General features: G+C 43.0%; 1 protein-coding gene across 1 annotated transcript; it reads left to right on the forward strand.

Annotated features, from left to right (window-relative positions):
- The first annotated feature begins 263 nt into the window (after positions 1-263).
- rcor1 (REST corepressor 1) lies at positions 264-13,893 on the forward strand. Its single transcript, XM_030443840.1, has 13 exons — positions 264-914; positions 1,015-1,074; positions 2,657-2,737; positions 2,813-2,865; positions 3,021-3,182; positions 3,354-3,472; positions 3,861-3,939; positions 4,042-4,092; positions 4,200-4,346; positions 12,315-12,392; positions 12,474-12,531; positions 12,641-12,891; positions 13,445-13,893. Exons 1-13 carry the CDS (start codon positions 737-739, stop codon positions 13,487-13,489), a joined length of 1,362 nt encoding a protein of 453 aa, XP_030299700.1. The 5' UTR covers positions 264-736; the 3' UTR covers positions 13,490-13,893.
- Positions 13,894-14,433: the final 540 nt, after the last annotated feature.

Raw genomic sequence — 14,433 nt, forward strand, 5'->3', positions numbered from 1 at the left:
ACATGTCTGTTCACAGAACGAGCTATTAAGGTTTATCAATACATTAATAAACATTAACAAACACTAATGAACATTAAAGAACATTAATATAAAACTGTGAGTCTGTAAAGTTGTGAAATGAAATGAATCCAACAGGAAGTGAAAGTTGGTATAAAACGTGTTTTGTTTCTTTTATCAAACTTCTGACTGAATCATATTAATTATTGATTTTATTGATGCTTTACACAAACTTTTCATTGTAAATGCGTTTTTTGATGTTTCAAAGTTCACACACTCACACACACTCACACACACACACTCTTACACACTCACACAGAGTCTCCTCTGTGATCGATTAGCTCAGTGTGTCTGATCTCTGATCACTCCCCTTCAGGTTTATCAATACTTCAGCTTGTCTCAGTGTCGGTGGTTTCGTATGTAGGTGTCGGTCCTGTTCCGTCTGGTTCTTGTTCCGGAACTTTTGGGACTCGGTGTGAAGCTTCAGTCTCGGGTCAACTGTTAGCATCTTCCTGCTGGAGCTCATTAAGCTTCTGTTAGCTTCTGTTAGCTTCATCACGCGGGTCATTTCCGCCTCCGACGCTCCGCTTCACACCAGAACTTCGCGCTGCTCTACGGACCGAACACAGCTTAGCTCCGAGGCTGTTTATCTGGTTCGGTGCTGTTCGCAGGGCAGCTTAGCTAACTAGCTAACTGTTAGCCGGAGTTAGCAGCTAGACCGAGCTGCTCCGTTCTCGTCATGCCGGCGATGCTGGAGAGAAACCCAGAGGCTCCGGGGAAGCGGAGAGGCAGAGCCCCGGCAGGAGGCGGCAGCAGCGGCCCAGGAGCAGCGAACCCCGGCGGGAAGAGTTTGTCCGGTAATGGAACCAGCTGCTGGGAAGAAGGAAGTTCAGGCTCCAGCAGCGATGAGGAGCATGGTGGGTAGCCTCGGTCACCATTACTTCTGTGTACTGTGTGTACTCCTGAGTACTGCGACTGAGTACTGCTGTGTGTGTGTGTGTGTGTGTGTGCGCGCAGGTGGCGGAGGGATGCGGGTCGGACCGCAGTACCAGGCCTCGGTTCCAGACTTTGACCCGGGTAAGAATCCAAAGACGGCTCGGTAGCCTCGGTGGTAGCCTCGAACAACACAATCGCTAAAGTTCATGGTACTGGTTTGCAGACCCGTCATACTGGTCCCAGTCATCTTCAGCTGGGTCCAGTTCTTTAGCACAACATTAGCTCTCACACACTGGTTCCGGTTCTACATCTTTAAGTGTTGATCCTGGATCAGGTCTACCGTTTGGATCAGAACCGTTCATCAGTTTCAGACTGTTACCTGTGTCCAAAACAAAAACGGCCAAAACTGTTGCCACAATATGTTTTTTTATATTGATCAATGTTGTTAATTATCACGATATATATGTATTAATAATAATAATAATAATAATAATAATAATAATAATAATAATGTTGATTTCACAGTTTTAAGAGTATTCTCCTCAGGGCAGAACCCAAAACAAGCCTGAAGGTAAATTATGGTTTATAAAAGACATTAAAGTGAAACTCTCTCCAAAATGTAACTGAGGCTTTATTTGTGAATGTATATGAGTCAAACCTTCATGTAAAAGCATAATAACGATGAAAGAGGCACTATAAGATTTATTGTATTTTCGTTTTCATGTCAAACTCATTTTCAATGGGAGTGCTACGGACACTTTTACGACAGCATCAAAATCTCTCTGTTTAAAACAGTAAGAAGTCTCAACACAACATGAAACTTTGCTGGTAGCATCACCAGGGTCTCTACACATGAACACGAGCATTGAGAACATTGTTTGTGTACACAGAGTTTACTAAAAAGAAGCTTTTTGAACAACTCACGTTAGCAGCTGTATCCTCGGCTTGTCATGGCAGACAAAGTGTCATCCCTGAGTGTGACCTGACAGGCAGGAGAGTGATGGTGGACCGCTCCTCAAGCCTTCCTGTTAGGAGCATCTGTGACTGTCATTAGCTTCTTGAAGCCTTGTTTTTAAACTGTGCTTAAAGGCATCATATCTTTAGTGGTACAGAACGTAATGGTGCTGGTTCTGTCTTTGTATCGCTTCAGTTTCTTCTCATATGGGCAATGGCTGAAAAGTTCTGTTTGGGTCAGTACCTGTCGCCGACACATTTTGCACCTAATGCTGGTCTGTCCTTTGTCAGACTTCAGGTAGGAAGTCGTGTGACCTTTTTCGGTACAATTTTTTCATCTTTGTCAGTTTCCTCGGCTCCACAGAGAGGTGGTCACCCTCATTCTGAATTGTTTTGAGTGGAAGGAGCCAGAAACATGCATCCATCTCATGCATTTGTGTCTCTGCTGTGCGATTGGCTGTTGGTTTGATGTTTTCTTGGAAGAGGAAAACTGACTCAAAATTAACTGTAGCAAAAAATGTCATAAATTTGTCGTCATTATCGTGAACATTTTTATCATGAAAATGATCAAGATGATTTTATTGGCCAGCTCTACCCTGACGTGTACCATGTGCACCCTGACATCAGAGTGCTGAACAGGGGTTTCTGATAAAGTGGACAGTGAGTGTAACAGCGTAATAAAGAGGGAGAGTGACGCTGACAGGTCTGCTGTACACCTGTACTTTATGTTGACGATATTAACACTCTGTCTGTCTGTCTGTGTTCTCAGAGGTGGCCCAGGCTGCTCAGCTCAGAGAAAACCTTGGCATGTTGGTCTGGATCCCCAGCAGCTGTCTGAACCACACTCAGTGTAAGAGTGCACATGTAGGATAAATAAAGCAGATGTTTGATGCTCCAGATGTTTACAGTTTGTTTTGTGTTGCAGTGGACGAGTACGTCACCATCGCCAAAGAGAAACACGGCTACAACATGGAGCAGGTACACAGACGCTTTCACTGCTCGTATGTAGCACAGAGTGTTGTCTGGCCCTCACAATGTATTGCTGATATATACTGTTAATGTTATGATATATATTCATATATATACACATATATACATCTACATTATAAATGTGTGTGTGTGTGTGTGTCCAGGCTCTGGGGATGCTCTTCTGGCACAAACACAACATTGAGAAATCTCTTGCTGACCTGCCAAACTTCACTCCGTTTCCTGACGAGTGGACGGTGGAGGACAGAGTCCTGTTCGAACAGGCCTTCAGTTTCCACGGAAAGAGCTTCCACCGCATCCAGCAGATGGTTCGTTACCAGTAGAGCAGCTCACTTATATCACTGTGACCAACAAACACACTGCAGACTGTGTGTGTGTGTGTGTGTGTGTGTGTGTGTGTGTGTGTGTGTGTGTGTGTGTGTGTGTGTGTGTTCACTGCTGACTGAAGTGATGGTTCCACATCGTCTCTCTCTCTTTAGTTGCCTGATAAGTCGATGGCCAGTCTCGTCCGGTTTTATTACTCCTGGAAGAAAAGTCGCAGTAAAACAAGTCTGATGGATCGACAGACGCGAAAACACAAAAGGGAGAGAGGAGACAGGTGAGCTGCTGCCTGCACAGGTAACACAGATAACAAGACGAGTAACATTACAGTTACAGGTACACTACAGGTAACACATGGCTACATTTCATCATTTCAATTTTATTCTGAAAGTCTTTCCAGTAATCCAACTACAGCAGGCTACGAAATAAAAGCTGCATCCTCTCAATACATAAACATCACCAAAACCAAACCCTGATCCATCTGCAGTGTCTGACACGTTTGTTGCACTCTACAATAATGTAGTTTCCACACGGCAGCTTTAACAGAACACATCCTCGTACTCTGCTGGCCCTCTCTCACAGCTGCACGGCAGAGCTGACAGCAGCTCCTCAGATCTGGGCTGGTTAGCTGCTGTCACAGTTATTTTTGTTAAATTTTGTTTCAGTGACGAAGAAGTCGAGGACGTAAACATAAATCCTCCGAGTGACACAGAGTACGACCCGAATAAAGACGACAAGAAAGAGGCAAGAAGAACTCTCTGTTTACTGTTTACTGACTGCTTCTGTCTAACTGGTTTTATGAATGATGAACTGTTTCAGTCATCTGACAGATTGGTGTTGTTTCAGGTGAGTTCTGGATCAGAGAGGTCAGAGGTCAAACCAGCTGCCGGACTGAAGGTAACAACAGCTGAACATCACCTGTCACCTGTGTCGTTATAACATCTGTCCTATCTGTCTCTGTGCCTGTCTAAAGCTGACCTGTCTGTCTCTCTGTGCACCTATAGACAGGTAGTAAGGCTTCTCAGCGGTTGAAGAAACGTCCTCCCAGAGGAATGTTTCTGAATCAGGAGGACGTTGTCTCGCTGTCGTCTTCGTCTCCTCAGGGATTCATCAGACAACTGGACTGTCAGCTGGTCTCCATCAAGAGACAGGTCTGTCTGTATGTCTAACCACCTGTCTGTCTTACTGATCACCTGTCTGTCTTACTGATCACCTGTCTGTCTTACTGATCACCTGTCTGTCTTACTGATCACCTGTCTGTCTTACTGATCACCTGGCTGTCGGTCTGATCACCTGTCTGTCGGTCTGATCACCTGGCTGTCGGTCTGATCACCTGTCTGTCTTACTGATCACCTGTCTGTCTTACTGATCACCTGGCTGTCTTACTGATCACCTGGCTGTCTTACTGATCACCTGGCTGTCTTACTGATCACCTGTCTGTCTTACTGATCACCTGTCTGTCTTACTGATCACCTGGCTGTCGGTCTGATCACCTGGCTGTCGGTCTGATCACCTGTCTGTCGGTCTGATCACCTGTCTGTCTTACTGTTCATCTGTCTGTCTTACTGTTCATCTGTCTGTCAGTCTGATCACCTGGCTGTCAGTCTGATCACCTGGCTGTCTTACTGATCACCTGGCTGTCGGTCTGATCACCTGTCTGTCTTACTGTTCATCTGTCTGTCTTACTGATCACCTGGCTGTCTTACTGATCACCTGTCTGTCAGTCTGATCACCTGTCTGTCAGTCTGATCACCTGTCTGTCAGTCTGATCACCTGGCTGTCGGTCTGATCACCTGTCTGTCTTACTGATCACCTGTCTGTCAGTCTGATCACCTGTCTGTCGGTCTGATCACCTGTCTGTCTTACTGTTCATCTGTCTGTCTTACTGATCACCTGTCTGTCAGTCTGATCACCTGTCTGTCTTACTGTTCATCTGTCTGTCTTACTGATCACCTGGCTGTCTTACTGATCACCTGTCTGTCTTACTGATCACCTGTCTGTCTTACTGATCACCTGGCTGTCGGTCTGATCACCTGTCTTCCTCTCTCTCTCTCTGTCTCTCAATTCAGTTCAATTTTTTCAATTTAAAAGGCTTTATTGGCATGACATTTTACATGTGTTGCCAAAGCACAAGACATACAACAATATATGTACATGTAATATAGGTAATATATATCTATATCTATCTATGAGATATGAGAAGGTGAAAGGTCAGCCAGCCTCAGGCCCAGTTGGCTGAGGTGACTCCTTTCCATGTTCAGCTCCTGGTAGGCGAGGGCTTTATGATGGTAACAGGCAGGGTCGCTCATTTTAATATGGCTCCAGAACTTTATAGATCTTTTTTTAAATATTTAGAAGTAAAGGCTATCGGCCCGAGGGGGCCTCCTTGTAGTTGAGTGTGAGCCGCAGCAGCAGTTCGACCTCATTAAAGGTCCACACGAACGATTCTGGTTTTCTTGCACTCGCCATTTTCATCTTCTTCATGTTGTGTTCGGTTTCTCCGTCTATTGTCTGTTTGTTTACAGAGGGAAGCTTTCTGAGCATGTTCCATCTCTTCTTCTCCATTTTTGGTGAATGTAATGTGCCACCTATAGGCCTGGAATATGAACTACAGTGTTTTCGGTCGTTTTCAGTGGATCCGTATGGACGCAAATATTCTTGAAACGATACCGAGAAAGACAGGGAAAAAAAAGATTGTTTCCTAACATGTGGACGGCCCCTAATTCAGCCCTGCATGCAGAGTTTGGGGTTTTTCTCTGTACCCGGAGGATACTTTTGCAGAACTCTGTATGCAGGGTTTCAATTGGATTTTTGGCCCATTTTGTCCAATCATGTTGTACTAAGGAGCCCCATACCTCACTGCCATACAATGCAATCGGTTCTATAACTGAGTTCAATATTTTAAGCCATGTCCTAATTGGGTTTTTTAAATTTTTCAAAAACATTTATTTGGATTTGAACTGAACGCTTGATGTCATAGAAAGCCCTTTTTGCAGAGCAGAGGGTTCCTGTGGAACTTATTTGTAAACCCAGATAAGTATAGGTATGTGTTTGTTCTATGTGGGTCCCACCTATTTTAAATGTTGGTTCATTTCTCTGCAACCTTGATCTTTTTTGGAAGGTGATAATTTTGGTCTTCTTCATGTTAACTGTCAGGGCCCAGTTCTGACAGTTCTGATGGAGAAGGTCCAGGTTCTGCTGAAGACCTTCTTTAGTGGGAGACAGTATGACCAGGTCATCTGCATAAAACAGACACTTGATTTCTGTGTCTTGCAGAGTGAGAGCGGGTGCTGGTGATTGTTCTAATAACAATGCCAGTTCATTAATATAAATATTGAAGAGGGTGGGGCTGAGGTTGCAGCCTTGCTTCACCCCTCTACCCTGTGGGAAGAAGTCTGTGTGTTTATCTCCAATTTTGACAGCCAATTTGTTTTTCTTATGTATCGATTTAATGACATCAGAAGACTTCCCCCTCATACCACTTTCTATTAGTTTAAAGAGTAATCCCTCATGCCAGACTGAATCAAAAGCTTTTTGGAAATCAACAAAGCATGCATGAATTGTCTCTTTGTTTTTATTTACATATTTATCAATTAGTGTTTGTAGGGTGAAAATGTGGTCAGCTGTTCTATAGTTTGGAAAGAATCCAATCTGACTTTTGCTTAAGACACTGTGCTCGGTGAGGAAGTCCATAATTCTTGAGTTTAGGATACTGCCGAATAACTTCCCCAGGTTACTGCTTACACAGATGCCTCTGTAGTTGTTGGGGTCGAATTTGTCTCCATTCTTAAAGATGGGTGTGATCAGCCCTTCACTCCAGCTTTCAGGGAAATGACCCACACTTAGTACCAAGTTGAGTATCTTTAGTACAGCCAATTTGCATTTTCTGGTAGAATATTTCAACATTTCATTTAAGATGCCATCTGTGGAGGACCAAACCTGACATAAGTATAAATAAGTAATAAATAAATAAATAAATGCATAAATGCATACATAAATAAATATATAAATAAAGGCTGAAATAAATGTGTAAATAAATAAATGCATAAGTAAATAAATGCATTGATAAATGAATAAATAAATGCTGAAATAAATGTATAAATAAATAAATAAAAGTATAAATATAAGAATAAATGCTTTTTATTTATTTCTGTATTTCTGTTCACCTACATTTATTTATTTCTGTATTTCTGTGTCCATATGTAAATGAGGAGGTAGGAGGTCCTAACCTCAGTCAAGAGCATGATTGGTTACAGGAGTGTGCTCGATGAGGGTCTACTACTTCTGCCTTACTAGCAGCGCTGATTCCTGTACACTGCACTGGAATGTTGCTGGCTACCAGCAAGCCCGCTCAGCTAACTGTTAGCTGCAGTTGTTGACATTTGTTCATGTAGCTCTGGTTTAGTTATGAATTTGACCGGTGTTCATTTAAACTTGCGAAGGTCCCAGGTGTGCTGGTGGTGTGGTTTGAGAATCCCGTCTGGAGAGAGAGGGATCCTCAGCCATGTCCGCTAACCAGGAAAAACATTCTGCTCATCGCTCCAAGTCATGTATATGTGTATCTAGACGAGCGCTACAGAGCACAAATCGTCCAAAAGTGCATGTTGTCGGTCTCATATCTTTGTCGTGAATCTCTGTACTCTGAAATAACTCATGTGTGGAACAGGCTGAGGCATTTGTTCACGCCGAGCGGCTCGAGAGCGGCGTGGAGACCCCTGTTAGCTCTTATGTTAGCTGTTAGCTGCTCGCTGTAGCGCAGCGTCCAGGCTACCTTGTGACACCGGTTACCATCGGGTATTTTTCATTCCGCACTGTTCAAATGGTCGCTTAAAGCCATCGTTCCGAGCCGCATACATCGTTATTAAGCTGAAGCTAAGTCGGTGTTAAAACTACACTGTCATACAGCCTGCTGGTCAAACAGTCTGCAGAGTACGTTGACATCCAGCCCGAGCTCAGCGTGAGGTCAATCAGCTGTGGCAAATCGTGAGACGTCCAGATCAACCTGTGATACAAACACCAGTAGCGACAATGGTTCATAGGAAAGCCCAGACATGTATCTCACTCTCGGTGGAAACATGTATCAACAGTTAACCTGGACCCTACGCTCTTAGCGCTACAGCGAGCAGCTAAAAGCTAACTAACTGCTAACAGCGGTGTCCACGCCGCTCTCGAGCCGCTCGGCGTGAACAAATGCTTGATACTGTTCCACACATGAGTTGTTTAAGAGTACAGAGATTCACGACAAAGATATGAGACCGACAACATGCACTTTTGGACGATTTGTGCTCTGTAGCGCTCGTCTAGCAGTGGTTTGCAAGTCGCAGCCCCGGCTTCTCCGTGTGGATAGAAGTGTTCAAGCCACGTCAAAACGAATACACGTATACATGACTTGGAGCGATGAGCAGAATGTTTTTCCTGGTTAGCGGACATGGCTCTCCAGACAGGATTCTCAAACCACCACCAGCACATCTGGGACCCTCGCAAGTTAAAATGAACGCCAGTTAACCAGTCACACTGGTCGAGGCCATTAAGCTAACTGGAGCTGTTTACAACGTTACAGAGCGCGAGGCTTGAGATCAGGAATCGTTTGCTTTTGTCTGGCTCTCCGATTTGACCAATCATGCTCTTGACTGAGGTTAGGACCTCCTACCTCCTCATTTACATATGGACACAGAAATACAGAAATAAATAAAAAGCATTTATTCTTTTATTTATACTTGTATTTATTTATTTATACATTTATTTCAGCATTTATTTATTTATACATGTATTTATCTATTTATGCGTTTATTTATTTATACATTTATTTATTTATTTCAGCATTTATTTATGTATTTTTTTATGTATGTATTTATGCATTTATTTATTTATTTATTTATACTTATGTCAGGTTTGGTCCTCCATAGCCATCAGGCCCGCACGCTTTTTTGGGCTGCAGAATCCTGAGTTTGTCCTCCAGTTCTAATTCTGTGATTGGGTAATCCAGTGGGGTTTGATCATTTTTAATGACTCTTTCAAGATCTTTCAGTTTTTCTGAAATCTGTTCTTGAGCTTGATTCTTTGGATGTTTTCTATAGAGATCTTCAAAATGATTTTTCCACGTATTTCCGTTTTGAATGGGCTGTTCGTTGAACCGTTTCTTGGTAAATAAGTTCCAGTTTTCCCAGAATTGATTTGACCCTAGAGATTCTTCAATTAGTTGTAATTGGTTTTGTAGATATTGTTCTTTTTTTGTTCTCAGTGTGTTTTTATATTGTTTTAGAGTCTCACAGTAACTCAGGCGGCGCTCCTGGCTGTCTGGATTCCTGTGTTTTAGATTTGAGACTTTTCTTAAAGTCTTCCTGATGGTTTTGCAGTCTGATTAAAACCACCTCTCCCTGTTCATTTTCTTTGGTTGTTTTGTTTTGCATTTTAAGTTTGATAATGAGGCCAAATGATGGAATACGTGGTTAATGTTTACCAGACACAGCTCTACACCTTCTGTATTCTGAGGGTAGCTCTGGACCAGGAAGGAGTCTAGAAGAGACTGAATATCTTCACTGACCATTGCGTCCTGGTACTGTGCCAGGCTGTTTTGGGCCCATCTGTATCTTTTCTGTATTTTGTACAGTTTACATGGCTCAGAACATGTGTTACCTGTGTCTGCTCTTTTCAGATACAAGGTGATCTGAGAGTGATCTGATAGAGGTGTTTGTTCTTTCACCGTGAAGGCTCTCAAAGAGGTTTGGTCTAAATCTGTTATAGCATAATCAACAGTGCTGCTGCCAAGGTTTGAACAATACGTATACCGTCCAAAGGAGTCCCCTCGCAGTCTTCCATTGACAATGTACAGACCCAGCTCTCTGCAAAGCTGTAAGACTTGTTTTCCACTCCTGTTTGTGTTTTTGTCATAATTATTCCTGCTGGGAAGGATAGGGAAGTCAAGGTTAGTTCCAGTGATGTAACTGTCACCTTCAGTACTGGTAAAGTCGAGCTCCTCGCCAGTTCTGGCATTTAAATCTCCAGTGATCAGCACAGATCCCTGGGCCTGGAAATGGCTGATCTCTTCCTCTATTGTGGAGAAAATCTCCTCATTGAAATATGGAGATTCTATTGGGGGAATATAGATTGCACTTAAAAACATTGTTTTGTCAGTGGATATTAACAACATTGTTATCAACATTCCCCCTGAGTCTCTCCCCTGGGTGACTCCATGGAGTTTTGTTGATGGGACTATAAACTCTCTGTAGTTAGGGGGACAACCAGTGGGGGCATCTCCTTTGCACCAAGTCTCCTGTAAAATAATAATATCTACATCGTTAACCCTGTCTAAGAAGTCAGGGTTTCTACTTTTTAAACCAAATAAATAAAGTTTAAACCCTGAATATTCCAAACAGATATGCTAAATGATTTCATTGCAACTGTCTCTCTCTCTCTCTCTGTCAACTCAATTCAATTCAATGGGGCTTTATTGGCATGAAAGTTTGAAAAAATAACTATATTGCCAAAGCATTTTGTCCAAAAATGTGGACATTAATAATAACTTAAACAATAACACTAACACAACATCAAGATTGATTTACATTAATTATATATACAGTATATACAGTGTGTGTGTGTGTGTGTGTGTGTGTGTGTGTGTCCCTCAGGTTGCAGCATGCTGATATATATCGGGCAGCAGATGTGTCCTGTCTGCTTCTCCCAGGAGTATATTTAGTTTTGATTGGTCATTCACCTCTTTGAAATCTGAGATTAAAGAGCTGAAGTTGTTAAAATAAATGTTTCTTGTTTCATTGAATTTTTCACATCTTAGGAGAAAGTGCATCTCTGTCTCGACCTCACCTGTCCAACAGTGACCACATGTTCTGTTTTCTTTTGGTTGCCATGATTGTTTGTGTCTTCCTGTTTGGAATGTCAGTTTGTGGTCACTGAGCCTGAACCGGGTCAGGTTCTGTCTGAGCCTGAACCGGGTCAGGTTCTGTCTGAGCCTGAACCGGGTCAGGTTCTGTCTCTGCTTTCTATCTCTGACAGTAGAGAGATATTCTGCTAGTTCATAATCTCTGTTTAGGGCCAGATAACATTCTAATCTACTTTGGCTTTTAGTTTCTTCTTTCCAATGTTCCAGATAGGTTTCTTTACATTGTGTTATGATTAGCTTGACTGTGATTGGTGTTTGGAGAGCAGTGTTGTTGTGAGGCTGGTCAGACTGTCTGAGAGGGGCAGTTAGCCTCAGTACCAGCTGACACAGTGGACTCTGTTCTGGGCTCAGCTCTGAGTGTCTCAGCTGGATTTCAGGTGGTTCAAAAAGTCGAGTGTTGTCTTGTGAATGTTGGTTATCAGTGGGTATCTGCCTGATTCTGCTCTACATGCATTTGTTGGTGTGTTTCTGTGTACGTGTAAGACGTATCTGCAGAATTCTGCATGTAAGGATTCTGTTGGATGTTTGTTCCAGCAGGTAAAGTTCTGATGACTGAGTGGACCCCAGACTTCACTACCGTACAGCGCAATGGGCTGGATGACACTATCACATATTGTAAACCAGATTTTGACTGGAATTTTGAAATTATAAAATGTTGTCTTAATTGCATGTAAGGCTCTTTGAGCTTTTTCTTTTAGTGCATCACTGTCATGTTGAAACTCCCTGATGCTGTGATGGTTATACCAAGGTCGGTATAACTCATGCTATGTTCAATGACACGGTTATTTATGGTAACCTGGTGTTTGTTCTCCTGACATCTGGGGCGTTTTTGGAAAATCATGATATTAGTTTTCTTCATATTTAATGCCAGGGCCCAGTTCTGACAGAACCTTTCTACTATGTCCAGCTGTTGCTGTGGTAGGAGACAGTAGAACAAGGTCATCAGCATAAAACAGAGACTTCACCTCTCTATCTAGGAGGGAGAGGCCAGCAGCAGCACACTGATCCAACTCAACAGCAAGTTCATTTACATACACGTTGAATAGAGTCGGACTTAAACTGCAGCCCTGGTGTACAACTCTTCTCTTCTCTGGGTGAAGAAGTCAGTTTGTTTGTGTCCAATTTTAACAGCACTCTTTCTCTCTCTCTCTGTCTCTCTCTCTCTCTCTCTCTCTCTGTCTCTCTCTCTCTCTCTCTGTCTGTCTGTGTGTGTGTGTTTCAGATTCAGACCATCAAACAGTCAAACAGTTGTCTGAAGGATAAAATCAGTTCAGGAGTTGACGAGTTCAGACAACCTGAGGTAACCACGGCAACGTAGCAACATCCAGCAACAAGGCAGCAAAACAACTGTCTGTCTTCATGTTGCTGTTTTCTGTTGCAGGTTAATCAGAAGTTTAACACTCGTTGGACCACAGAGGAACAGCTGCTCGCTGTACAAGGTAACTCCTGATCTACCTCTGACCAGGTGAACTGATGGATCTGACTCACCTGTCACCAGGTGAGCTGGTGTATTCAACCTACCTGTGTTTTATCTCTCTTGTCAAACAGCCATCAGAAAATATGGGCGGGACTTCCAGGCAATCTCAGATGTGATTGGTAACAAATCGGTGGTTCAGGTGAAGAACTTCCTGGTGAACTACAGACGGAGGTTTAACCTGGATGAGGTTCTTCAGGAGTGGGAGGCTGAACATGGGATGGAGGGGGGAGACGGGGGAGGAGGAGAGGAGGACAAGATGGAGGACAAGATGGAGGTGTGTCCTGCTGAGGAGGAGGAGGCTACTGTTAAGGAGACAAAGGAGGTGAGGAGAAGTTACTTGCTGTCTCAGTTCAGGTCTGCATCCTTCAGAGGAGTAACCCCGTGTGAAGGCTGTCCCAGTCTGAAGCTCCTCCAGATGCTCCTCCTTCTCCCTGTTTCTGGAGGATGCACCGCTATGATCCTTTGTGGCCTCACATATCCCAAGAGTCTTTGTGCGCCCGAAAAAGAAGAAAGAAAGAGAGAAAATGGCGACATCGCGTGGCGTAGATCGTCACTGTCGCGATCCTGAGTGGCAGAAATGGTGACGTAAGGGTAAAACATCTGGTGACACAACCAGGAAATGCTCCAAAGTCTAGACCGTCACATTTAACAACGGCTGACCAGGTTAACAAGGTCTCTCTGAAGGACTCGCCTTCAAACACCACAAAGGCCGAGTCCTTCAGAGGATGCAGACCCTGAACTGAGACACAGCCACTCTACTCTGTGACTCCACTGTGACTGTACTGTGTCTCTGCTATGTCTCTGCTGTAACTCTGCTGTAACTCCACTGTGACTCTACTGTGACTCCACTATGACTGTTCTGTCTCTGCTTACAGGACTCGTCCTCTCCGGTGGAATCCCAGAAGCCTCAGGCCTCCTGAGACCATCTGACCTTTGACCCTCTGGTTTTATGATGTCATCATGTGTTTTATTTTATTTTATTTTATTGTCTCAGTTGATCAGTTAGTATATGGAAATTTTATTGATGATTATTGATCAGGTATGTGTCTTGTCTGTCATGACTGCTCTCTCTGGACCAATCAGAAATCAGACCTGACCTGTCAATCAAAGTGGTTGGGTCCTTTTGTTTGTTTGTTTGTTTGTTTGTTTTCTGTTTGAATGATGTTTTCTGTTTTTATTGAAGCAGCCATGTTGGTGATGTCACTCAAGTAGGAGGGGTTTCCTGTCCTGATGATGTCATCATGTTTTGGGGGTTTTAAGATCTTTTAGAGGGGTGACAATAAAACCAAAGTTCATTAATAAATGAATTTGTTTCTTCTCTTTTCTTAAATGTCTGATTGTTGATTTCTGTTGTACATGTTGAAGAAGGCTACTTTATGAAATTCTGTTGTTTACACATAAACAGGACTTCTGCATATTTATTCATGTATGGACAGAGACGGGCTGCCTTGCTCAAAGGTACCTCAACACTCTCAAGTGACTGTGCTGGAGTTGAGTCGGCCACCAGTTTCATGTCTGAACCAAATTTAATCAAATTAATCACGATGAATTTTAACCCTGTTTTATGATCTGAACATGAATGAGATGATCATCTCATCAGCACCGCTCAGCTCTTCTGTTTGTCTCCATGTGATGTTGAAATAAAGTTATTTTACTGTAAACAAAACACTCACTGATCAGTAGTTTTTAAACTTTCTAATTCAGTATGAAGTTACATTTCAGTCGGTCAGAATCCTCCGTAAGTTTGTACAAAAGCAACAGCTAAGTTAATCACTTCATTACATTTTCTATTTTCTAGTAGTTAGTTTTACATGGAGAAGAACAGAAACATGTTTATTTCACACTGAGGAAATATCAACGCGCG

This window comes from Sparus aurata, chromosome 16, assembly GCF_900880675.1.
Source record: "Sparus aurata chromosome 16, fSpaAur1.1, whole genome shotgun sequence".
NCBI lineage: Eukaryota > Metazoa > Chordata > Actinopteri > Spariformes > Sparidae > Sparus > Sparus aurata.

Coding starts and splice junctions, on each gene's coding strand:
- rcor1 (XM_030443840.1), top strand. CDS start 737: ATGCCGGCGATGCTGGAGAGAAACCCAGAGGCTCCGGGGAAGCGGAGA. Junction 1,075..2,656: donor GGTTCCAGACTTTGACCCGG/GTAAGAATCCAA, acceptor CTGTGTTCTCAG/AGGTGGCCCAGGCTGCTCAG. Junction 12,393..12,473: donor ACGAGTTCAGACAACCTGAG/GTAACCACGGCA, acceptor TTTCTGTTGCAG/GTTAATCAGAAGTTTAACAC.